General features: G+C 49.1%; 4 protein-coding genes and 1 long non-coding RNA gene across 8 annotated transcripts; 3 read left to right on the top strand and 2 right to left on the bottom strand.

Annotated features, from left to right (window-relative positions):
• The first annotated feature begins 330 nt into the window (after nucleotides 1-330).
• Nucleotides 331-4010, top strand: nanp (N-acetylneuraminic acid phosphatase). 2 transcript variants are annotated; one of them, XM_057048048.1, is made up of 2 exons: nucleotides 331-2772; nucleotides 3083-4010. In XM_057048048.1, the coding sequence occupies exons 1-2, from the start codon at nucleotides 2770-2772 to the stop codon at nucleotides 3731-3733; spliced, it is 654 nt and encodes a 217-aa protein (XP_056904028.1). In that variant the 5' UTR covers nucleotides 331-2769; the 3' UTR covers nucleotides 3734-4010. The 2 variants fall into 2 exon arrangements, with proteins under 2 accessions (XP_056904028.1, XP_056904027.1); XM_057048047.1 differs by having other exon boundaries at nucleotides 485-2655.
• Nucleotides 3926-9001, bottom strand: polr1b (RNA polymerase I subunit B). 2 transcript variants are annotated; one of them, XM_057048034.1, is made up of 15 exons: nucleotides 8776-9001; nucleotides 8333-8500; nucleotides 8114-8260; nucleotides 7898-8030; nucleotides 7670-7806; nucleotides 7325-7548; nucleotides 7075-7246; nucleotides 6708-6879; nucleotides 6349-6630; nucleotides 6135-6268; nucleotides 5892-6062; nucleotides 5658-5814; nucleotides 5382-5578; nucleotides 5001-5251; nucleotides 3926-4925 (listed from the first exon to the last, which is right to left on the bottom strand). In XM_057048034.1, the coding sequence occupies exons 1-15, from the start codon at nucleotides 8950-8952 to the stop codon at nucleotides 4043-4045; spliced, it is 3405 nt and encodes a 1134-aa protein (XP_056904014.1). In that variant the 5' UTR covers nucleotides 8953-9001; the 3' UTR covers nucleotides 3926-4042. The 2 variants fall into 2 exon arrangements, with proteins under 2 accessions (XP_056904014.1, XP_056904013.1); XM_057048033.1 differs by having other exon boundaries at nucleotides 5892-6268.
• Nucleotides 9002-9299: 298 nt separating this feature from the next.
• Nucleotides 9300-10535, bottom strand: LOC130534137 (uncharacterized). The gene is made up of 3 exons (XR_008952811.1): nucleotides 10317-10535; nucleotides 10102-10184; nucleotides 9300-9813 (listed from the first exon to the last, which is right to left on the bottom strand). It is a non-coding gene; the product is annotated as an uncharacterized LOC130534137 (long non-coding RNA).
• A 1094-nt stretch (nucleotides 10536-11629) lies between these two features.
• On the top strand, nucleotides 11630-17649 carry polr1c (RNA polymerase I and III subunit C). Its single transcript, XM_057048044.1, has 9 exons — nucleotides 11630-11783; nucleotides 12326-12397; nucleotides 12662-12769; nucleotides 14265-14397; nucleotides 14478-14609; nucleotides 15216-15368; nucleotides 15452-15601; nucleotides 16838-16954; nucleotides 17385-17649. Exons 1-9 carry the CDS (start codon nucleotides 11712-11714, stop codon nucleotides 17501-17503), a joined length of 1056 nt encoding a protein of 351 aa, XP_056904024.1. The 5' UTR covers nucleotides 11630-11711; the 3' UTR covers nucleotides 17504-17649.
• Nucleotides 17650-18421: 772 nt separating this feature from the next.
• Nucleotides 18422-23021, top strand: fbxo28 (F-box protein 28). 2 transcript variants are annotated; one of them, XM_057048043.1, is made up of 6 exons: nucleotides 18422-18634; nucleotides 19681-19790; nucleotides 20537-20675; nucleotides 20749-20944; nucleotides 21241-21757; nucleotides 21847-23021. In XM_057048043.1, exons 1-5 carry the CDS (start codon nucleotides 18455-18457, stop codon nucleotides 21729-21731), a joined length of 1116 nt encoding a protein of 371 aa, XP_056904023.1. In that variant the 5' UTR covers nucleotides 18422-18454; the 3' UTR covers nucleotides 21732-21757; nucleotides 21847-23021. The 2 variants fall into 2 exon arrangements, with proteins under 2 accessions (XP_056904023.1, XP_056904022.1); XM_057048042.1 differs by having other exon boundaries at nucleotides 21241-23021.
• The last annotated feature ends 1181 nt before the right edge of the window (nucleotides 23022-24202 follow it).

The following is a 24202-nucleotide window of genomic DNA, read 5'->3' as shown; positions in this document are numbered from 1 at the left end:
TTCCAGGTGTTCCAGGTCCTCCAGGTTTTCCATGTCCTCCAGGTTTTCCAGGTCCTCTCGGTGTTTCAGGTCCTCCAAGTTTTCCAGATCCTCCAGGTTTTCCATGTCATCCAGGTGTTCCAGGTCCTCCCGGTTTTCCAGGTCCTCCAAGTGTTCCAGATCCTCCAGGTTTTCCAGGTCATCCAGGTTTTCCAGGTCCTCCGGGTGTTCCAGATCCTCCACGTTTTCCATGTCCTCCAGGTGTTCCAGGTCCTCCACGTTTTCCAGGCCCTCCCGGTTTTCCATGTCCTCCAGGTGTTCCAGATCCTCCAGGTTTTCCATGTCCTCCAGGTGTTCCAGGTCCTCCCGGTTTTCCAGATCCTCCGGGTGTTCCAGATCCTCCACGTTTACCAGGCCCTCCAGGTTTTCCATGTCCTCCAGGTGTTCCAGGTCCTACAAGTTTTCCAGGTGTTCCAGGTCCTCCCGGTTTTCCAGGTTTACTAGGTCCTCCCGGTTTTCCAGGTGTTCCAGGTGTTCCAGGTCCTCCAGGTTTTCCAGGTCCTCGCGGTTCAGGCTGCATTTCTGAACTGGGCATCCTGAAGCTGGTGTTAAATGATAAAAGTGAAGTTTTCTAACGGGTGAAATGATTCCATCCATGCTAAAATAACAAATATTCACCTCGAGACTAAAAACAAGATAACTAACAGAAAATAAACATATATATAAGTTATACTCAATATGTAAATCAGAGGTTTTATTTTGGTGCTCGTGCTATTTTCTAAAAATGCTTCGTTAGTAGATGTCCATCATTAATTGAACTGTAACTTTTCCTGAGCCAATGAATGAATGAACGTCTTAGATCCTGAAGGTTCTGCTGCTTCTCCACCAGGACTTGAAGCTGCCAGAACCACCAGCCATGGTAGAAGAGCCACGAGGACAAGACGAGACAGGCGGGGACGACTGAGCAGACAAGATGTTTGAGAGGCTTTGATGCTGCTGAGGCCCCACACGTGATGCCAAGCTCCCGGGACGACTCCACCGCTGCCAGTTACACAACAAAGTGTGACAGCAGACGTTATCAGAAACAGGAATCATCAGGAGCAAGAGCGTCCCTGCCTGACTGAGAGACTGCTGAAGCGTGCGTGTGCCGTTTCTCCGGTTGGTCCATGGGCACCCAGACCTGGCTGGATGAGGTTCCTCCGCTCTTCGTCTTCTATAAACGTACAAACCCAAGACGACTCTTCTTCATGTGAATGTGTCGCACAGCTTTTGTGACGCCCATTTATGATGGTTAAGTCCGTGCTAGTAAAGAATACCAAACGCAGGGCCGGGATGCTTTATAAACATGTTATAATCATGTCTGCTTCACGTCGATGGAGGTTAAAGCTTCAAAGAGTTCTTCAGTAAGGTCAGATTCTTCTCCAACTGGAGGAGATTTACCTTAAAACGGTGGAACAACAGCAGATTCTGGCTGCGCGTCTGAAACGCTTTGTCTTGTTTTGGATCTTTCCATTTGTGATTTGACCTGCTCCATTAAAGCGCTCCTCCAATCATCACCCATTCATAACCCCGCTGGAGCCGCCGCCGCCCGCATGATAAAGCAGCAACAGAGCCGTGCAGACAAAGGTGCGACCGCGCCTCGCTGGTTTGTCAGGCGTGCGTCCTTTCCTGGAAATCTCACACAAAGATTCCTAGAAAAGATGTTTGTTTTCCCTCATCTCTCGCTCCACAACAGACCAGAAATTCCATCCCGACATCTTTCGAATCACCATTTTCCTCTGTTAATGATTTAATTTGCCTTGCAGGTCAATTAAAAGCCAAGACAGGGCGGGTGTTGTTGGCACTGACTCTCATTTAAGCAGCTCGCTCTCTGCACGCTAGCAGCAGGTGTGAGGGAGGCTCAAGGTTCAATCTTTGCCCATCGGTCCAGGATTCATCGTTTTTAATTTCTGCCCAGGCTAACTAGGTCAAGCTTAAAGAGCAGAGCTCCCGGAGGTAATGTGAGAAGAGGTGCTGCGATTTGTGATCTCGCTCGCTGGTGCAACAGGCCTGCACACCGTTGCGTGTGAAACTCTGGCCCAGGGCCAGACGAGGACAGGCTGCATGAGAACTAAGGCATGTTTTGATTATGAAACCGTCTGAGGACGTGTAGAAATCCACATTGTCCATGGACAGTTAGCACCAAAGCTAGGCCGTGACCTGAGCAGTCTGCCTCGGCAGTAGAGGACAACAAATTCGCATTAATCACATTAGTAAGCAAGTTTCTGAAAACAACCTTGACACAGCAGAATAAATGGCTTTAAATGTATTATTTAACCGTAATTACGCTATAAGATTCATTTTAGCATCTGTCATCTTGTGTTTGACTCAGTCTTTAATCATTTACATGATAAAAGAATCCCAACTTTGGGAGCAGAAATCAGCGCTCACAAACAGGAAGCGTTCTTTGATCATTGGCGCCCTCTACAGAGGGGAGTTTGCAATTGCTCAATCCGCGCGACGACAACAAATCCCGTCGTGCATTTCACCAGGATGTGGCGACGTCATCCAACAGCGGGACACGCACGACATTTGGAACGCCTGGAAATGGAGGAAAAGCGCGTGAAGGCGATTATCTTCGACTTGGACAACACGCTCATTGAAACGCGGCGAGCAGGTGAAGTCGCCATCCAGAAGGTGATCACGTGACACTCGAACGTCCGCTTTTACGCCACCTGTCACTGTTCCGCTCAGCTGGAGGACGCGGAGTCGGTCTCTCTGAATAACGGTCACATTTACCCCACTTTTTAAATGGTAAATAATGCCCTATTTCATCCGATATAGGAAGAGAATTGTCGTTATATCACTGATTGAGACGCGTTCTCAAGCCCTGCGAACCAAATGGACCAATGGATTTTTTTATTGCCCACATTAAAACCCACATTGTAATCTACATCTTGATAATTCCGCACCAGGAACCTAAAGCTTTTCCGAGGTGCACTGGGCCCTTTGCTTTGTCTGACCCATCATTACCAGTCGGCAGGCTCTGGGTCACAGCTGGGGCTGTTCAGGTGTGTGTAGGGGGGGTCACACCTGTTGATCAACGTGTGCTTGACTCCTGCAGACCAGAGAGCTCCTGAAGGCCACGCTGGCCCTGGATGACCCCGCTGCCACGATCATCTGTGACAGGTTCAAGCAGAAGCTCCTCCAGGAGAGTTTCGACCCCTCGGCTGGCAGAACCATTGAGGAGGTCCGTGTGGGTCATTGGGAGGAGAGCATCCGGGATGTGACCGGCCATCGTCCTGCACCTTCGCTGGCGCCTCAGTGTTACTCTTTGTGGAAAAAGGCCCGTTTGGAAGTCCTCGTCCTGTCTCCAGAAACGCGCAGCCTCCTGAAACAGCTGCGCGCGTCCTACAAGCTGCTGCTCCTGACCAACGGCGTGGCCGAGGTCCAGAGAGAGAAGGTGAGGGCAGCGGGGTGCGAGGAGCTCTTCGACGCCGTCGTGATCGGCGGAGAACACGCCGAGCAGAAACCCTCCCCGTCCATCTTCACGTTGTGTTTCCACATGCTGGACGCGGACGCCAAGGACTGCGTCATGGTGGGAGACGACCTGGACGCCGACATCCAGGGAGGCTTCAACGCCGGAGTCCGAGCTACAGTTTGGATCAGCAGTTCTGGACGCCGCATCCCAAACGGTTCCGTTGAACCAGACTACACCATCGCCACAGTCCTGGACCTTCCAGGTGTTCTGGCACAGCTGGAAACCGGACTTTAAGAACGACTTTTGAATGAAGGGCTTTTATTTGGTGTTTCAAAAATAAAGTTTAGTATTTTTTACATTTATCCTCGGTAAATAATCCCGCTGAGACCAGGAGGCAGAAGCCTCGTTAGAAATACTCAAAACCGCTTCGGGAAGGCGTCCAAGTCCCAGCGTCCAGTAAAAGAAAGGTTACGTTCCACGCTCATCTTAATATAATAACACCCATTTATTTAATAGCACATCGCTGATGTTATAGGATCAAATCTGCATTAAAAACTGTGCGAAACACAAAGATTTATCTTTTATTTGTACACACCTGTGGATTCATTTAACCTCTAATTTAACCTTGATGTTCATCGCAGCCAGCTCGGCCACAAAGTAGCGGAAGACGTAAGGAACCGACACGGAGGCGACCGACTCGCTTTTGCCACAGAGGACACAGACCGTCTTTCGGTGGCGCGTTGCTGACCAGTAGGGCGGCGGCTTCTCCAAGAGCGGCGACAGCAGGCTGCCGCAGTCCACGCACACCTGAGCCACCGACCTGTCCGAGCAGTTGAAGAGTCGGTCGTGGAGCAGGAAGGAAGACCCGTGAGCCAGCAGGGCGTCTCGCTCCATCTCCCCGAAGCGAATGCCGCCCTCCACGTTCCTGCCCCCCACCGGCTGGTTGGTCACCTTGTCTCGCGCTCCCGTCGTCCTGACCTGGAACTTGTCGGAGACCATGTGACGCAGCCGCTGGTAGTAAACCACTCCGATAAAGATGTCGGCCTCCAGCTCCTCCCCGCTCAGGCCGCTGTAGAGCCGCTCCGTGCCGTAGTAGTTGTATCCGCCAGCGCGGAGCATTTCGCCAAAGTACTCCAGCGCAGAGTTGTCCTCGGAGAAGGTGAAGGGCGTGGCGTCGTGGCTGAGGCCGTGCAGGGCGCCAGACTTACCGGCCATGCTCTCGATCAACATCCCGATGGTCATGCGCGACGGGAAGCCGTGAGGGTTGAACAGGATGTCGGGACACATGCCGCTCTCGGTGAAGGGCATGTCCTCCGCCGGCCACAGCCGACTCAGGATGCCCTTCTGACCGTGGCGGCTGGCGAACTTGTCGCCGATGGTGGGGTTTCGAGGCACCCGCGTGGTGATGCAGACGCGTTTGAAGCGTCCGGAGCCGTTGTCGTTGCTGCATATCTTTATGTTGTCCACAACACAGGCCTCCTGGCTCCTGGGACCAAACGGGGACACGTTTCATGAGTGCAGCTGGGAAACAGAGGCTGTAATAGGAGGGAGGAGCACAAACCTGTAGTAGCAGATGACGCTCTGGCCAGTGTTGAGGTTGATATAGCTGTAGAGGGGGTCTCCGTGCCGAAGTACTGATCCGATGTGAGGGAGTCCATCAGCATCCAGTTTGTCTTCCACCCCAGGGCCCCCCGGGCCGGTCCCAAACACCACGCTGTCGTCTCCCTTTACTCTCTCTGCCAGGTCCACCACCTCTGTCTTGTAGATGCTTCCATGGGCAAACCCCCTCTCCCACGATGCCTTATTCACAATCTGGAGTCAGAGTGGACACAACAAGAACTGATCAGCAAGCCCGGGTCCTCGTCCAGGGAAACCACTGCTAGATCACCCTCTCACGCCAAAAGAACCAAGCTAAGCTTCTCCGGCAGGGAGAACATCTCACCATGGCATCCTCCATGTCGTAGCCTGTGTAGGATATGACGGCTACGATGGCGTTGGTGCCGCTGGGGTAGTTGTCCAGGTCGTAGTGGTCGTACATACTGGGCCGGACCAGTGGACTCTGAGGCGTCTGGAGCCGGTACAGTTTGTTATCAGAACGGTCCAGGAAGGTGTGCAGGGGAAATCCCATCGTCTGCTTCCCTGAAAACAGATGTTCCAGCTCTGTAAAGGTCACAAGGCCCCCACTGGCGTTCCAACGCTCCTGCACATCTGCACTCACCCATCTGACACTGGTACATGTTCCTGGGACTCTGGTTGTGGTCCGAGTACGGGATGAAGTTGGCCACCACGCTGAGCATGCTGTGAGGGAAGAGTTCCTGGTGCGTGGTCACTCCTGGCGTGACCTCATCCTCAAAGATCCCCACGTTCATGTACAGCTGCAGGGATTCAGACAGATTTTACTTCGGTTCCCAGCTTTTCCCGCAACCTTTGCAGAAGCGCCGTCGGCCCACACCTGCTCAAAGGTTCCGATCAGCTCTTGCCTGCCGACAGAAAGGTTCTGCACGGGCCTCATCAGACGACAGGGCGTCGTGAAGAGGAGCAGGGCTGGATACAAGCTGGGCTTGCCTGTTTTTGGGACCAGAACGATTTCAGTCCAGGCAGGAATTTTCTTCTCCTTCAGCACCTGGATGGATTTGTGTTCAGTGTGAAATTTCAGACAAAAGAATCCCCAAAGTGTGCGATTCCCGTGGACTACCTTGAACCTGCGGAGCGAGTCCACCACAGCAGGGGCTAGTTCACTCTCCACCCAGCCTACGACAGCCCCGTCCAGGAGGACAGGGTAACAGTCTGAATAGGCCTGGCCCGGCGCCCCGTCCACTGGAGTCACACCTGAGGCATCACAGAGGGTCAGAAGAGACTCGGAGACACCGTGGACAGCAGTGGTCTCGCTCGCTCGCTCGCTCACTCACCGAGGGAACAGAGCAAGGCCGGCAGTGAGGTGGTGGACACCGCCTGAGCCACAATCTCACAGTTGGCTGTCATGTGGTTCATAAGTCCGCAGGGCTCTCCGTCTGGAGTGTGGACAGGACACAGGAAGCCCCAGGACTCAGGCAGCAGCTTCCGCACAGAAGTGGTCCTCATCTTGGCAAAAGCTGCCCCTCTGTGCACGCAGCGGAAGTGAGACAGGTAACGGATGAAGTTGAGCTTGTCGGCCACCACGCAAAGGCCCGTGGCCTGCAGCATCCCCAGACCTGAGCACAAAAACCACACCCTCATCCACTGATAGTCCGTCTCATCCTCGAGGCGAGCCGCGCTCCTGGAGCCATACCACTCTTAGAGCTCAGGTTCCCGGTGGCGAGCAGATATTCAAAGGATTTGCTGATGTCGGCGCCCATGTTGAAGATCTTCATCACATTTTCAGCGTTCCATGACAAGTTCAGTCTGGCCGCCTTCTTCTCAAAGGCGAGCTTCACCGACACCAGCCACGCAGCCATTCTTTCCTGTTGGGATGAGTGCGAGTGCTTTGGTTCAGAGAGGAAGTGCACCCGAACGCTCCGACGCAGGAAAACACCATGGAAGGATGCGGTGAGCAAAGGCAGAAAACGGCGATTGGTGTCGGCCTCAAAGAGCCAAAAACACTCAGAAGTTATTAAGAAGTTAAACACAGCTTGGAATTTCAAACAGGAAGACGTTACCTTGAGAAACATGAGGTAGAGCTGACCGGGGGTGAGGACTTCCTGGAATGTGATGCTGTCCGGGTTTTCTTCCATGCACTCCTGCTTTGCAAAGGTGAAGAGCTTGCGGGTCATCAGACACAGCATGTAGAACTTCTCCACGTGTGTCTTCAGGTGGATGCAGACGCACTCGCTGTTGGGAGCACAACACGCCAACATATAGTGTGTGACGGACGCATCCCTGTCCCGCTCAGGACTACTCACAACTTACTCCAGCAGGATGTGGGCGCACTGCTCGTTTGTGTACCACTCAGGGAGGTTCATCTTCACTCGGAAACGCTCCCCCAGGAAGTTCAGCACTTTGCTCTGCGTGATGCAGCCCTCCTCCATGACCAGGCGGAGCATCTCAGTCACACATTTCTTGTAGAAGGAATTGTCCTCTCTGCCCTTGACCAGCTCTTGGTAGATGTGGAAGTCTGAGAAGTCCACCAGAGCCTGGACACCAGCACACAGCGGAGATGACACCTCAGACCAGCAATGCTTTATGATCGTTTAGGTAAACACACGTGACGTTCCACAACGTCCGTCTCTCAAATCCGTTCCAACTTATTGCTACCTTAAGTGCGAAGCCCAGAGGGAGGAAGAAAAGCTCTTTCTGGTAAATGAAGTTCAGCATCACGGTGCCATTGTCCAGATAATGGAGGGTCATGTTGATGGCCGTGTGGTCGTCCTTCACGCAGCGCATTGCCATACCTTGAAAAAGTCAAAAGCGAGGCGGCCGGTTAAAACGACGGACAGACGCAGGTGTTGGCGGGAGCCTCTTAATAGCAGCGATCATATTCACCATACTGGGTGTATCCTTGCCCCCTGCTCTTCCACTTGGGTCGTGACATGGCAATAGGATAGTTCCTCCTCGGCATAATCAGCATACGAATCACCTTCTCGATGCCATTCACGATAAAATAACCGCCCATTTCCTGTTGCCGGTCAAAGGAATTTGTGCTTCTTTTTTAACCTGAAATAGATTCGCGCTGGTCGTGGTGGTTGTTGGTGATCTTACCTCTGCTTCTTCATGATGCTCGACAAGCTCTCTGGGAGTCAGGCCATGCAGGTTACACAACTGGGACTTCACCATGATGGGCAAATGACCCAGGGACTGTTTGATAATACCTTTGGGGATGCCATTGATCGACCAGCTGATGTCTGCCTGAGAAGACATGAGACACTTCCTGTGAACACTGTCCAAAAATGTCCTTCCTCAGGACTTTGTCCCACTTACCACCAGCTTCCCCTTGTACGAACATCTCCTTCCTCTACACTCTGCTGGATAGACGTTCATCTGACTACAGATGGTCCCTTTGGCCACCGTCGGCTTGAGGATGGTGGCTTCAACAAAGGAAAGACTGACTGTATCATTCTTGACAGCAAAGTCCAGCGGCCGGATGGACTAAAGAGAGACAGCAGCACAGAAAAGGGAGGAAAATATTGGTGCACGTCAGGAAAAATACTGCTAACACATGTATTTACAACCTAAATGCACCGGCAACCACAGCAACTCTAATGGTATAACATTGAAAATGCATGTAAATGGCATAAACACGCTGCAGTGACGCTCTTAAAGGAAACACTCGAGTCAAAAATTCACTAAAGGTGAATTGCAAAAAATAAATAAAACAAATACGGCAACAAGTTCTGCGTGGCAAAATAAAAGGTGCTGCTGACCTGAACGACGCGGTTGAGTCCGTCAGTCACAGCCTGGTCGAACGACTCGATGTGCGCTTTGGTCAGATCCTGAACGGCCGCGTCCTGGTTCTCCCTCAAAACACCGAACTTTCCATCCGTCAGGTTCTTCAAACTCGGGCACTTTGGCAAATTCCGCCACTTCCCTGAAAAATCCATGCTTGCACGACTTGTTTACAGCACGTGCATGGAGAAAGCGGAAGGACAACCCACCTTAACCGGAAGTGCTATTCTACTTCCTGTTTATGCTCTACTTAAAGCTGTGAAAATGTCCAACTTTGTTGGCCCGTGTCAGTTCGTTTTCTAGTCATTTTAATTGATTCATCTTAGATCTCGATATTCTATTGCCTGTCATTTTATGTATGAAAAACAATAACTATGTAAAGAATGCAAGGGGGTTGTGAATATTAGTAATACTTTTGATTCTTTCAGTGAAACCTTTCAAGCAGGTAGTCACATTCTTGTTTTTCTACCACATTTTTCCAATTTTTTTATTTCAGAAATGTATTCCTTCAGAAATAATTCCCCGTTTAATAACTAATATTGACAGGTTCTCTGATCATGTTTGGTTATGTATTTTCCCAGGTTAGTTTATCCGTTTAACGGGTTTGTGTTGTGAGTAGGAATAAAGGTAATTCATACAACTTACAGTGTTACAGCCGATAAACAGTGTTGTTCTCATTATTAATTTTTCTCTTCATGTGATGTGTTTCACATATAATGTGGCATGTTTTTTAAAAAGAGATATTTTATTAATATTTTAAACATGTGGACATAGAGGTGGTACCAGGAACTGGGTAAACAGGAAGAACAGAAAGTGGCAGCAGGACATTGGAGAGAAGCATGTTGGGTCGTTGTGGAGCATCAGACTAGCTGTCCATCATAGCAACGGCTGCAGGGCTCAGAGAGACCTTGTGTTGGATGTCTAACAAACTGGTGACCTCAAAGTAGGGCCTCGTCATCTTGCCCTCAGTTAAGAGGGCACAGAAAGGTGTGGAGAGCCACCTGAACCTGCACAATCTGGAGAAAACATCTGAAAATGTCAACACTGGTTTGATTTGGGACTAAACCCAAAGATTCCTCATGGTGGACGTTGAGAGCAACGAATCTGAGGGTGACTTTAAATGACATCATTGCCCACTCATCTGCTGTTATTGACAAGGGGAAGTCTTTATTCTGAGCTTCTTTTAAGTTAAGGAGAGATACAAACTAACAGAAACGCTGCTCAAAAGCATCCTAATGCAGCTGTGAGAGGCCTAATGAAATTCCATCGTCTTCTTTCTGCGCCTTCTGCTCAGTTCGTCTCACCTGCGATCAGCAGAAGCTGCTCCTCCTATTCACCGTGCAGCCGGAGGCGACTCCACGTCCTTCTTCTCACCCTCCTCAAACTGCTGATAGACATGAAATCCCAAAACATCAAATATCAAACTGAAAGGGAGCCACATTAGCCAGACCCTCAGGTCAAAGTATTCATGACAGAAGATAAATGTGGCGTTAAAACGCAGCGTCTGCGGCCTCGTCACCTCAGGACGCAGCGGCTCGGCCTCCTCCAGGGCCTCTCTGCTCCTCCTTTCCTCCTCCTGCAGCCTCTTCAGGTCGGCTTCCTCTGTGCTGCGTCTGGCCTGCTCCTCCGCCAGCAGAGCCAGGTTGGCCTGTTTCTGCAGACGCGTTCAAGGGCGAAGAACAATGGTTGTGTTTATGCTCAGCGAGTTGACAGCTCAGCCTGACATAAGTAGTCCTTCATGCTCTTAAAAATGGACGAAATGAGGCCCAGTTTTAAATATTACCTGCACCATGTCAGGGGTTATAACCCAACAACACTGTTTCTATTAAAACGTCCTTATTAAAACGTCCTTTTACGCCAACGATTACACACTGACCTCCTTTTCATACTCTGCGTTTGCGTTGCACTTATAGAGCCAGTGGGCCAGGAACAGGATGGGGTCGGCAGGCTGCTTTTCCGCCACCTCGGCGAGTCCCTCCGCCAGAAAACTTCCCAGATGTTTCTTCAGATATTCAGAGTCCATCTTTGCTCAGCTCGTCAACACTAATGAGCACATCAGATGTTAGCGTTCCCTCACAAACCTGGTCGAAAACCCCCCACGTAACGGTTCAGAGGCCTTCGCTCTAGCGGTTCTTTTTAGAACAGAGAACGCTGATGATGTTGACGTTAGCAAAGATCCTGAGAGCAACTTCAAACCCCCCATTTTAACCCCCCATCAGGGTCAGAACCTGTCTTGTCAGAGTCTCACCTGGTATTCTGAACTGCTGCTGACTGTGGTTCATTCACTACGGAGCACAACTGCACTGCAGGGTCAAACATAGTATGTTGCTTTGAATCAAAGCTTCCGTGATTTTGGATGTGGAAAGATCAAGCATCTTCTGTGAATCTTTGATCTTTTGAGCCTATCCCAGCACAATGGGCGGAGGCAGGGTACACCCTGGACTGGACGCCAGTCAATCGCAGGGCTTTTTTCTAATTATATCATTATTATTATTAGTCGGATCACATTTTCGGCCCTTTCACATTCACCTGTGCTGTCCAAAGTCAAATCAGTGGCGCAATTAAAATTCCCAATAATTATGTGTTTTCGTAAATTGTAAAAAGCATTTTTACTCATCCAAATGTTACAAAACAGCAGGTTTTTTTGTACTTTTGCCCTGACTAAACAAAGTCGGCCGTCAACGCCGAGGTTGGGGATGAGGTGTGCTGGAGGAGGGAGGAGATGCTGCTCAGGGAGCGAGAGAGTCAGAACTATTTCTGAGGCAGAGCGAATACAGTCTTGCTGCAGTAACACTTCTGACCAGCCGGGGGCGGTAATGCGCTTAAAGGTGGCCTGCCACCCGCCAAAGGAGAAGAAGAAGGTGGCGGTGACGATAATGACGATGATAACGAAGAAGAAGAAGAAGTAACAACAATGGCGGCCTCCAGTAAGAACGTGGAAGAGATTCGGAATCGGGTGATACTGAGCGAATTTGGAGTAAAAAATGTAAGTTGTTTTGTTTGACATCAGAACGTTTCATAGTTTTGTCGAACGAGTAAAACGGTGACATGTGTACGCATTTGGCTTCATATCACAGGATGTATAAATGCGTACACGCATGTAGTGTGTCAAATCATACACACACATTTGAATTCACTGGTTCTTAACCGCGTTTATATCACAGCTGTGGTTGGTAGTGAGCAACCACAGCTGCTAGCTCAAGTGTTGCTAAGCTAACGGATGATATTTACGACCAGAGAGTAAATGTAAATGAATTAATGCTCATTGCACCACAGCCTGTCATGATTAAACCTGGTCTGATGATAAGCTGTTGACAATAATGTTGTCGTGATTAGAAATAAACTCTTAAAATGGAATTCCAGCCCATGAAATCTCAGCAAATCTGCTGCCTGTTTTCTGGAGGTGTCTATAATCAACGTTTGAGTGGTAAAATGACTATTTTGTAGTCTCGTCTTACCACTCATGGATCCTTTTATCCAGATTCCTTCTGCCTGTACCTAATATTGACTGATTTGTGTGTTTGGAAGGTTCACACAACCGATTTCCCTGGAAACTACCCCAACTTCGATGATTCGTGGGATATGGCCAAATTTAAAAAGGTAAATATTTGGCCGGTGACTTGTTAGTTTCTCTCTCCTTCTAATTTGGCGATGTCATAAAGACTGTAGGAAAATACCTTTTTATTCCCTGAACATAACTAACATGTTAAATGGACCTAATTAATGTTGCCATGACGCCACAGCTTCCGTTTCCAGCCGCTGATGCAGGTTTCTGATGAAATATCTGTTTCAGGAGCGAAGACAGAAATCTCAGAAGTTGCACATTCATTTATTGATTGATTGATTGGTTGGTTGATTTTCCAGAATTTCCAGATTGATCTAATGCACCTGGATGAAAGTCAAATGGAGTTTGACATGATGGGAGTGGATGCAGCCATCACCAATGCCTTCAGAAGGATCCTGCTAGCAGAGGTGAGCGTCTTGTTGCTCCACTCGTTTCTCTCTCAAGTTACTTTGGTTGAACCTGATTAAACGTCTGTCTGAAGTCTTTGATGTTTAAAGACAATTGTTTTGATCAGAACACGCGTGTAAACAGTAAATAAACAGGCTATTTAAATAGATGTATCTAATGAAAGATCATTTATTTAGATTACATTTCTGCCAAAAGAAAATTCATTGTTATTTGATTTTAAACTTGGTTAAATTGATTTCACTCTTTACTTTTTGAGCGTGTTTCAACAGTTCTGTGATAATGACGATAATAACAGCAACAACAACGGTAATAACTGATCATTTTGGTCACAATCACCAGTGGGACTTTCTCAGATCCACCTTTAGTTGGTCTCCCTTTGGCTGGTGGAAGGAACCCGGAGGTGGTTCTGGGGAAGAGTCAAAGAAAACAACAAATTGTTCTTGGATCTGAAAGTTTCAGCAGCCGTTTGTGTCCTTCAAACACGCTCCCCCCTCTGTGGAGTTTGAATGTTCTCGTTAGCATCAGAAGTTGGGGAATAAATGAACATGACAACATTATAAAAGGAATATTAGACAGACTTCATGAGGTTCACGTCACCTCTCCAGGCTCTTTATGCCGTGCGGCTCCTTCCTCAGAGGTTTGGGTTCATGTTGATCATCTGTGGCTCCATCATCCAGATGTTCCGTGGCAGCAGAGCAGTCAGGCAGATGTTGGTCTGGTTGAGAAGACTTTGGTGAACTGAGATGGTAGAACAGCTGTGGGGCCTTCAGGAAACCACTGATCAGTGAGGCATAAAGACTCTGGAGCAAAGAAGAAGGTCAGGATGAGTCCAAATTCACCCTGTTCCAGAGTGCTGGGGTCATCAGGGAGAGAAGAGAGGCAGATGAGGTGATGCCCCCATCATGCCTAGTGCCTACTGGACCAGCCTGGGGGGTCAGCTGAAGATCCTGAACAACCAGGTGGACCAGAGAAACTAACATAACAGCTGCTGAATGTCACCTTGTCCTTCAACGTGCGGCTGGTCTTGACTCTAGATTACAGAGCTGCAGGCAGCCGTCCTGTCGGTGGTCTCTGAACTGGTGCTGCGAGGATGGTCCTCACGGATCTGTGGATCCTACCTGCTTAAATGTGCACAAACACAAGAAAATGTAAGTTTAAAACGACGGGGAAACGAAGCGCTACCTGTTCCCGACACTTGGAGGCAAAAGCAGGAAGCTGCAGCGGTGCAGCAAGAGGACAAAAGGACGAAAGGACAGGTTCTCTTCTCATCTACCACTTGGACAAGATGAGCAGTCACAGCTGGACAGTTGTGGAGGAACCGTTAGCATCGTTAGCACTTGATGAATCAGCAGTTTGGTTGGTTTCAGAACTGCTCGTCTTTGAGTTGTGAGGAGGAAATGTTTCAGGCTTCTATTAAGTTATTGATTAATTAAAAGTTTTAGGTTAAAGTCTTCTATCATTCAGGTTTTACACGTGTGTGTTTTACTTTCGTAGGTGCCCACCATGGCCATCGAGAAGGTTTTTATCTACAACAACACATCTATCGTCCAGGATGAAGTTCTGGCACATAGACTAGGCCTCATCCCGATCAAAGCCGACCCTCGACTCTTTGAGTACAGGAACAGTGGTAAAATGACTATAATAAAAATGTGTGTGTGTGTGTTTCCCCATCAATCATTCAGCCGTTCTCTCACTTTGTATCTTCAGGAGACGAAGCGACTGAGAATGAAGGTTCAGAAATCGACACGATTCAGCTCCAGCTGAAGATCAGTTGCAGCAGAAATCCAGCATCCAGCAAAGACTCATCTGACCCCCGAGAGCTCTATCTGAATCACATGGGTAGGCGTATATACCTTCATCTCCAGTGTGAAAGGATTCAAACCTGAGGAAACATCGTAGAGTCTCAGGGAACTAAGAACATTCGAGAGCCACTCTGGATAATTCCTGATAAATGGGCGACTACAGTGACAAAGTGAAAGAGATTTCTGTCAAATAGTCTTTTCACAGGCCAAAGCGACTAATAACATTATTATTATTATTTCATGTCGGCCACATTCAGCGTGTGTGCCTGCAGTGCAACACTCTACCGCTGGGCGGCGCTGTTCTGTCAAATAAAAGCTCATCTTTGGCCTCTACACAAACATTGTATATGTCTTTATAGATAAATTCTGAGCCATGTACAAAACCGTTCAGGTTTAGATCAATAAATCTGTGAGGCCACGTACAATAAAGCCAGAACATCCCTTATTGATCGATTGATGTTGTCATTTAAAGACCGGTCGGGTCTATATGGTTCAGGCTCTCGACACCTGCTGTATGTCTGACTCGATGGGCCTCCAGGTCTGGATTCTTGCTTTGTGGACACACTCGGTGACCACTTTACCACCAAATGAAATGCCCGCGGCTCCATTGTGAGATGCTTTTCTCCTGTGCTGTGTCCAATAGTCTATTCCAAGGACATTCACTGGGTTCCCATTGGGAATCAGGCAGATGTGTTTGCTAACTGCAGCATTGGACCAGTGCACAGTGACATCCTGATAGCTCAGCTCAGGCCAGGCCAGGAATTGGACATTATTATGCACTGCATCAAAGGCATCGGTGAGTGACCGCTCCTTCCTGCTCAGGTAACTTACGGTATTTTATTGAGAGGTGTCACAAGTCAAATGCTGCTCTCTCTTTAGGCAAGGACCATGCTAAATTTTCCCCCGTGGCTACGGCCAGCTACCGACTCCTGCCAGAAATCACCCTCCTGGAACCAGTGGAAGGAGAGAAAGCGGAACGACTGCAACGGTGCTTCTTCCGAGGCGTCATCGACCTGGAAGATTCTAACGGTAGGAACGCGTTTCTGCCCGAGGCTGTTGTTGGAGACGCTGATCCGAGCACAGAAACCTCTGAAACTTCATGTCGTAGTTTTGTATTGGTTGAGCAATTGCTGACACGGACAAATGGGACCCTGATAGACGAGATTGGACCCGGTGTGGCGCTGTTTTCGGTGGGTTACGACCTGTTGTTTAAAGCTGTGTGGAGATGGAATAACAGTATTTATACTGTTTTGCATCCCAAATCTATAATGAAAACTTTCTTTGAGCTGAAATAAAACTGGGAAATAAAACCAAAGCTTCATATTGTTCTATAATCCAGGGAAACTCTAGTTTCCACTGAAACATCAGGCACCTCTGGGGTGTTTGTATGGTGGTCGATGCCACGGGAAGCTAGCAGAGCTGCTCACATCATCACTCTGGTGGCGTTTAAGTGATCGTGGAATTCTGGGAAAGTCCACATCGTACCTGTACATGTGGCTCTTTATCAACCGCCCCTTTAATTCTGTCTCAGCTAGTGTTAATGTTAATGTAGCTAGCTTTGTTTTTAGATCTAATCTGTCTTGTTTAGCAGTGAAGTGAAGGGAGATGGCCTTTAAATATCCCAGGTTAGACCCCTCCTCCTCACGCTACACGACCAGTCACAGACGACAGCGGCGATTTCTCCCGTTAGACCCGAGGACCCGACGTCCTGACAGGCTGCACCTTGTTAAACGTGGATGATGAATGAATCCAGACCTCCTGAAACGGCCTGATCTGCACCTCCTCACCTCTGCAGTCAGAGCAGAAAACTTCCGTCGCCTCAAATTCAGCCATGTTGGAAAAGGAGCGTTTGGTTTCGCTCGTGCACAACACAAAGCCCCACTTGTGTCGAGCTTTGAAATGTGCCGACCACAGAACTGGGAAGAATCAGCCCACCGGCCCGTTGAGACTTGGATGCAGACATTAGCCTCATTATTAGAAATGAATAAAATCTTTTTTTTTCTTTTTTTTTTAAAAAGGAGGTGCATGAAATTTCTAAAGAAATCCAGATCAACTGCAGGAGTCTTGGAAGATAAGCACAAACAAAAGAAGACTTGTGTATTGACTAATTACTCCTGCGTTTCCTGTTTTTCCTGTGTTGCTGTTTGAGGCTGAAAGCGTGCATGAGCCGTGCATGAGCCGTGCATGAGCCGTGCATGAGCCGTGCATGAGCCGGTGGTAAAACCATGAAGATTCATTAATGACATCACATCTCTGCACCTCCAGGAAAGAAAGTGGCCAAAGTGGCCAACAGCCGCCTGGACACGTGCAGCAGGGAAGTCCTGCGACATGACGACCTGAAGAACGTGGTGAAGCTGGGGAGACATCGAGACCATTTCATCTGTACGTTCCCAGTTTGGACTCGCGTCCACTGTGAAAACATTAAACTGGTTCCAGTGATGGAACAACGGCAGCTGCGCATGACTGGTTTTGATCGACTTGAGGGTGCGAGCTGAGGATTCTGGACTCGGAGATCAATTTATGGAATAATAAATGGGTTTAAGACAGTCGATCTCTCAGCTCTACAATGGAGAGAACATTTTTACTTCACGGATACCATCAGTAGATATTTCAGATTACAAATCTTTGTTCTTGAGTGTTGAAAATGATTTTTACTTACTAAAATATGAAAAAGCCCCTTAAATCTTTAGGCACCAGATAAATAGAAAGCGAAGACATTTCCATTTCCTTTTAGTCATTCTGTGCTTTTTTCCATGTTTTATTCCTTCTGCATTCTTTCTAAATACCTGACGATGATTCTTTGTCCTTCCAGTTACCGTGGAGACAACTGGAATCCTACCTCCAGATGTTCTGGTCACAGAGGCCATTAAAGTGCTCATGACTAAATGTCAGAGGTTCCTCAATGAGCTGGAGTCATCGGACATGAAATAAAATCCAGAAGGATTTTGCTTGGACAGATGTGCATAGCGGCGCACTTCAGAGACACTTTGTTTTGGTTGACGTACTTGTGAGCTCAAAAGTATTTTAAGTCTTTAGATCGCAGCTCAGTGTTACTTGCAATAAAATCATGAAGAGCCTGCTTTCCTCCTGTGCTGGCCCTCAACAGTTATGTAAGCAATGGCTTCATCACGTCTTGGAGAAGGTTCACAATAAGGGAAATTACTTTGACCACTTTATTGTGCTTCAAGAGGAACAGACTGTTGCGTAACCATCAATGGCAGTAAAAACACAGGCAGATCTGTTGTGTCACCTGTGTGATGACTTCTCCCTAAACGACAGGAACAATGCGACAAAAGCTGAATCCAAGAACATGAGGAATGTTCTGTTGCCTGGATTTTTCCAGCCTCCTTTTTGGATCCTCGATGTCAGGGAGACGGAGGAGGAAGAGGAGGCAGAAAGGTCTTCCCAGAAGGCTCCTGTGTCCAAAAACTGACACAGAACCATGAGATTGTTCTGTTCAAAAGGTGGCCCAGTATTTATTGAAGATCAAGAGTCAGGATAACAGCAGCCAATGAGTCAAAAAGAAACAAATATCTCACAGAGCAGAAACCGAGTGGGGAACCAGAACCCCAAAATCAGGTAATTCTAAATGGGACAATAGGAGACTAGGGGCAGCAGGTGGCTTCGTTTGAAAGTGCTGTTCTTTCCTTTGACTACAGAGATCAAACTTCTCACAGACTCTGTCAATTCGATGTCTGCCATTAGTTGTTCATATAACGGACTCAACTTAAGAAGTTATGTAAATATATGCGTTTTGGAACCAACTCGAGACTTTACACGCATGATTTGTACACTTTTCTGGAGCAGATTAGTGCTTCCGTGTTTTTCAGACCGCGAGCGCTTGGTGTGCAGCGTCACTTCCGCCTTCTTCAGCGAAGCAAGATGGCGGCCGTCGTCGACAGAGTTGATGGATGTGTTGGGTCTCTGGTCCCCGACGCGGTGTCCTTGTTGCAGTCAGTCCCTCTTCCGGACCAGAACAATCCGCTTTTAGGACTCCCCATTGTGGCCATTGAGACCATTCTCAGTTTTCTGTCCTATGACGAAATTAGCCTGCTGCGTTCGGTAAGAACAAAAACAAGCCCACTGGAGAGGGCACCACTCGTCTTGGATGTATTTACAGCTTGTATCCTTGCAGCGTTGCATTTCAGTGCGATTCCATAGATTCGGCAGCATTTATGAGTCGCTTTCAGATGTCTCTGCAGCGGGGGTGGCAGCCGTGTCCGCAGTCTTGATGATGTTGCCCAGTTAGCAGCGGGCCTGCGGGGCTGCTGTCCGGGGACCGGAGCCACTTCTGGGCTCTAATCTCTAAACGATGCCGTTTACCTGACATCCCATCATTTATGGTGGTTTTTGAATAAGCAGCTAAACTGAGGACAGCTGCACGGTCGTTTATATTATATGAAAAGAAATCACTTTGCTCTTCTGCAAGATGAAATGATCAGTTTGGTCGTTTTTTTCCAACTACAGCGACATGAAATCTTGTCTGACATGAGCTTCACATGCGATTTATTCCTCAGGACCATGCATGTCACATGCACATGCAACAGTAATTGCACGTGCTCCTGCGTTTCTGCATGTTTTTGTCTCCTCTGTTGGTCCATTTCTGGAGTTTTGTCAGATGCCCTTGACGCCCCCCTCCTCCATTAGAAGAAGCTCCTGGACAGATGAGACAAAATAGCTTTAACAGAACAATTGCAGCATAAATGCACGTGAATATGAGGAAACTGTCGCTGTAATATTGTGTCGTTGTTATAGGTGAGAGCTTCTGAAGTGGAGCACACTGTCGCCCCTCCTGGCCCTCCATCCTGGCCCTTGTTCCCTTCTCATAGTTACAGAAATAAGAGGGAACTCTTACCAGTTATACGCTACACAGTGTTGCTGCTCATTTAGGGACTCTTCTCATGTCCGTGCAAGGACTTTAAAGGGCTGTTGTTTTGTGGGAAACCTTGAGTTTGCACCTTCACCGAGGTGGACCAGCTCCTTGAAGTTAGACCCACCCATAAAGTATCGTCCTGTAGGATTTATGGGAAGTGACGACCCCAAATGTGTGGAAATGTCGTCCCATTCTTTTAGTTTACAATGTATGTGCTTTATCTTTTGCCCTCCAGGTGTGTAAACGCATGGACATGATCTGCCAGCGGGTCCTAAATCAGGGGTTTCTCAAAGTGGAGCGCTACCACAGTTTGTGCCAGAGGCAGGTCAAAGCCCAGCTACCCAGGTTTGTAGTCGCACAGCACAAATTGCAAACACCGACGGAGATGTTGGAGCCCTTCCACCGATTACGTTATCGAGCAAGTCCATTTAAAGTGTAGCTTTTAAATTGCAGCTTGGTTTCTTAGGGGGAAGCTGTTGCCCAAAGCTGCATGACTCAGGCGTGTGGCAACGCTCGCTAACATACTGGCTTATGTTAGAAAACGCAAAACGGATTTTAGAGGCGCAGATCGAACAGCGCCCTCTCCTGCCAGCAGGGGGTGCTGCAGCCACTCTCATTCCCCAAACATGTTGAGGAGCCTCTGCTGGGGGGGGGGCTGCTGGTGCCAGTATGATGTTTGGAGCCGTTTCTTTCAGGGCTGCGATGACTTGCTGACTTTGTCCAGCCATTTTGCTCTCGTCTCATCTGGTTTGAGGAGGCCAACAGGCCCACCCCCCCTCCAGTCCCGGTCCTGGAGTCCCCTGCACTCCCCCAGGGAGGGTGGCCTCCAGCATGTGGCCTCACAAAGATAGCGAACCCCCCCCCCTCTCCTGGGGCCAGATGGCTGTGGGGCTTATTGCTTTAACCATGGTGGCCTCGCAGATGTTTTTGCAGCTGGACAGTGTTGAACACACACCCAGCAGTTAGCTCTCAGGGACGGGGAAGCTCAGAAGTGGCTCGTAGTGGCCCCACGGTCCCCTCCGCTCAGACTGTGCGAGCTTAATTCTCAGCAAAGGTTCTGTTTTCATGTGTGTGTCATAACCTGTGTTCAGGCGGGAGTCGGAGAGGAGGAACCACTCCCTTGCCCGTCATGCAGACATCCTGGCTGCCGTGGAGACGCGCCTGTCGCTGCTGAACATGACCTTCATGAAATACGTCGACTCCAACCTCTGCTGCTTCATTCCTGGAAAGGTCTGCTGCTCTCTCTCCGTTTGCTGTGAGTTTGCTGCTGCGCGTGTTCACCGCCCCTCCCGTGTTCCTTCAGGTCATCGATGAAATTTACCGCGTGCTGCGTTATGTCAACTCCACACGAGCGCCTCAGCGAGCTCACGAGGTCCTGCAGGAGCTGCGGGACATCTCCTCAATGGCCATGGAGTATTTTGATGAGAAGATCGTTCCTATCCTGAAGAAGAAGCTACCCGGGGGAGACTTGTCTGGCCGCCTCATCGGCTCTGCACCAGGTAAAATAGCCGGGGGGGGATTAGGTCACATGACTGTTCTCGCCTCCCATCTGGAGTCTCTCACTGTTGCTTGGCTGGGTTGTGGCTCCTCTGGCCTTTTTAGGTCACGCCCGAATCAAATAAACTCAGAGCTGTCTCGGTCCAAGAACGGCACCAGCAACCCTCACGCAGGCGGCGAGCGTGTGCAGCCAACGCCTCTAGCCTAATGATGCTAACAGCCCGCGTTGCTAAATGTGTCCCAGTTGTTGTGTTTGTCCGAGTCAGCTGATTCTGTCTTCTTTGTGCTGTTTCCTCAGTGGCGGGCCCCTCTACCTCCCTCACCACCATGTCCTTGCTGGCCAAGAACACGCCGTCGCGCTCGGAGATGACCAAGGTGCAGCAGCAGGTGAAAGTGAACGGCGCCTCGATGACGGTGCTGCGCAGGGAGATGCAGGAGCTGCGCGTCAAGCAGCTGGAGCAGCAGAAGCAGCTGCAGGACCAGGAGCAGAAGCTGCTGGAGCAGACGCAGGTGATCGCCGAGCAGAACGCCCGCCTGGCCGAGCTGGAGCACAAGCTGCGCGAGCTGCTGGACAGTAGCACTGCTGCCCTGGGGGAGCCCAGAGCCGCCCCCAGCACCAGCGCCGTGGCTCCCACCATCGCCGGCACCTCGGTTAGCGCGTTCGCTCACGGCGGCGTCCCCCCCTGTGCACTAACCAGACAAGCAGAAGGCGAGGGGGCGTCCTCGCTCAAGCGGAGGAAAGGCTCCGACCTTCCACGACAATCCAAACGGCTGCGCAGCAAGAAATGAAAGTTCTGCTCCATCGTGTATTTAAGGTGATTTAGGGTTTGACTGACTGCCCCCCCCCCCCATCGTCTGTCCTGTTGACTCTTCATCTGCTGGTCCCCTACCTTTCTGATATTAGGCCTCCTCCTATGATGGAAGCTCCCAGCTATTCTCCTCCTGGCACCACAGTCCGGTGTGTGATGGCACACACACACACACACACACTCACCAGTACACACACACACACCCTTTGTGTTTGTACAACTACCAGCAAAAGTCTACAACGACGCTTTTAATCAATGGTTGAAACTATCTGCTACATGAATTTGGTGCCATAAATGCAGCTGGATGCAGTTTAACGCACGTGCACACACACACACACACACGCACGCGTAGCATTAATCTGACCTGGGAAGAGTCCGAACCTCTGGATCTCCAACAGCTGCAGGTGATTGAATATTACTGCTCAGGTCTGCGTCTTCAGTTTTACAGACACTTGATCAAAGAACGTTTCATCAAAGGAACAAGGCTTTTTTGGAAAGTAAATCAATTAAACGCACATTGATTCATCTCCGTCAGATGAGAATAACTCCCCAGCTCTGTGGATCAGGAACGCTGCTGTGGCCTGAAGAGTATTCCCACTCTGGGAATGGTCTCCTTGGCAGACCTGCTTCCTCGCTGCGTGCCTCTGCGCTCCGCTTCCCTGCCCGTTCGCTTCCTTTCTGCAGCCCCTCAGCGACCCGGAGTTACAGATCCAAGGTGTTGGGATGAAAATAATCTCTTAAAACTAGATTTGACATGCTTTCAGTCATGAATGTAACTTAAACGAGTTTCAAGATCCACACCAGGACCCCCTCCAGGGTCACTTATGTCCCCTGAAATCCAATGAACGATGCGTTAAACATGTTTCCCAAAGCTAAAATCTTCCTTTTTCCAGCTTCTCGTGACTTTTCCAGAGCGGAACCTTGTTTTCTTTGCTTGTGAGTTGTGGATATGATTTCACTTTTGGATCACTGGAACCCAGGAGGGTCCAGATCCGGCCCCCAACAGCCGGGTCTCCTGTCCTACCAACAGGAGACCCGGCTGGGCCGTGTCCCCCGAGGACTGGACGTGGACGCCCCTGCTCTAACCAGACCTGTTGGCCTTTCACTGCGCTAATAAGCTAAAATGTTCATGTAATCTTCATGTACTTTAAAGTGTAGATTGTGAAACTGTATTATATATTTAATGTTTGTATACCAACCAAATCCTTTAAGTTGAAGGCGACTGTATGGTTTTTGTTACAAATGTAAACATTAAACTTATTAAAATGCACCTGAACCTGCACAGTGATTATAACTGTGTTATAAATGACGTCGGCAGCTTCAGATTCAGCGTTTTCTCCTCCACCCTGGACACAAACGGGTGTTGTGGCGCCCTGGTACCAGAACCAGCACCAGAACCTGGCGCCACCATTGAGAGCACCGCCACGCTTTACAGCTCTGCATCACTGACAAGGATGCTGCTGCGAGTGCGATTCCTTGAGTATCTGCTGCCCTGCTCAGGGGCCCTTGGCAGTCCTCGTCCAGACGCCTCTCCTGCCACCGGCCACCTCCCAACTGATGCCGCCCGCAGGTGGACGCGACCCAGTTGCACCCTATTGCTGCTGTTACTGTTGCTACTATTGCTGCTCTGCTGCTGCTGCCCTGCTGCTGCTGTTACTGTTGCTACTATTGCTGCTCTGCTGCTGCTGCCCTGCTACTGTCACTGTTGCTACTATTGCTGCTCTGCTGCTGCTGCTGCTACTGTCACTGTTGCTACTATTGCTGCTCTGCTGCTGCTGCTACTGTCACTGTTGCTACTATTGCTGCTCTGCTGCTGCTGCTACTGTCACTGTTGCTACTATTGCTGCTCTGCTGCTACTGCTACTACTATTGTTACTGTTGCGACTATTGCTGCTCTGCTGCTGCTGCTACTGTCACTGTTGCTACTATTGCTGCTCTGCTGCTACTGCTACTACTATTGTTACTGTTGCTACTATTGCTGCTCTGCTGCTGCTACTGTCACTGTTGCTACTATTGCTGCTCTGCTGCTGCTACTGCTGCTCTGCTGCAACTGTTGCTGCTGCTGCTACTATTACTACTGTTGCAGCTGCTACTATGGCTACTGTTGCTACTATTGCTGCTGCTACTGTTGGTACTATTGCTACTGTTGCTGCTGCTACTATTGCTACTGTTGCAACTGCTACTGTAATTACTATTGCTGCTGCTACTATTGCTACTATTATTACTATTGCTGCTGCTACTATTACTACTGTTGCTGCTGCTACTATTGCTACTATTACTACTGTTGCTCCTATCGTTGCTACTGTTGCAGCTGCTACTATTGCTACTATTATTACTATTGCTGCTGTTACTGTTGCTCCTATCGTTGCTACTGTTGCTGCTGCTGCTGCTGCTACTACTACTACTGTTGCAGCTGCTACTATTGCTGCTATTATTACTATTGCTGCTACT

This window comes from Takifugu flavidus, chromosome 11 (genome assembly GCF_003711565.1).
Source record: "Takifugu flavidus isolate HTHZ2018 chromosome 11, ASM371156v2, whole genome shotgun sequence".
Taxonomy (NCBI): domain Eukaryota; kingdom Metazoa; phylum Chordata; class Actinopteri; order Tetraodontiformes; family Tetraodontidae; genus Takifugu; species Takifugu flavidus.
This window is presented reverse-complemented; position numbering and strand designations above follow the sequence as displayed.

What these genes read in the sequence shown, in the direction of transcription:
- nanp (XM_057048047.1), top strand. Translation starts at nt 2,512, where the DNA reads ATGTGGCGACGTCATCCAACAGCGGGACACGCACGACATTTGGAACGC. An exon ending in GTGAAGTCGCCATCCAGAAG is followed by an intron (nt 2,656 to 3,082) that starts GTGATCACGTGA and finishes TGACTCCTGCAG; the next exon opens with ACCAGAGAGCTCCTGAAGGC.
- polr1b (XM_057048033.1), bottom strand. Translation starts at nt 8,952, where the DNA reads ATGGATTTTTCAGGGAAGTGGCGGAATTTGCCAAAGTGCCCGAGTTTG. An exon ending in AGCATCATGAAGAAGCAGAG is followed by an intron (nt 8,031 to 8,113) that starts GTAAGATCACCA and finishes GACCGGCAACAG; the next exon opens with GAAATGGGCGGTTATTTTAT. An exon ending in TGCGCCCACATCCTGCTGGA is followed by an intron (nt 7,247 to 7,324) that starts GTAAGTTGTGAG and finishes TGCTCCCAACAG; the next exon opens with CGAGTGCGTCTGCATCCACC.
- polr1c (XM_057048044.1), top strand. Translation starts at nt 11,712, where the DNA reads ATGGCGGCCTCCAGTAAGAACGTGGAAGAGATTCGGAATCGGGTGATA. An exon ending in GCTCTATCTGAATCACATGG is followed by an intron (nt 14,610 to 15,215) that starts GTAGGCGTATAT and finishes TGTGTCCAATAG; the next exon opens with TCTATTCCAAGGACATTCAC. An exon ending in ACATCGAGACCATTTCATCT is followed by an intron (nt 16,955 to 17,384) that starts GTACGTTCCCAG and finishes TTGTCCTTCCAG; the next exon opens with TTACCGTGGAGACAACTGGA.
- fbxo28 (XM_057048043.1), top strand. Translation starts at nt 18,455, where the DNA reads ATGGCGGCCGTCGTCGACAGAGTTGATGGATGTGTTGGGTCTCTGGTC. An exon ending in GTCAAAGCCCAGCTACCCAG is followed by an intron (nt 19,791 to 20,536) that starts GTTTGTAGTCGC and finishes ACCTGTGTTCAG; the next exon opens with GCGGGAGTCGGAGAGGAGGA. An exon ending in GCTGCTTCATTCCTGGAAAG is followed by an intron (nt 20,676 to 20,748) that starts GTCTGCTGCTCT and finishes GTGTTCCTTCAG; the next exon opens with GTCATCGATGAAATTTACCG.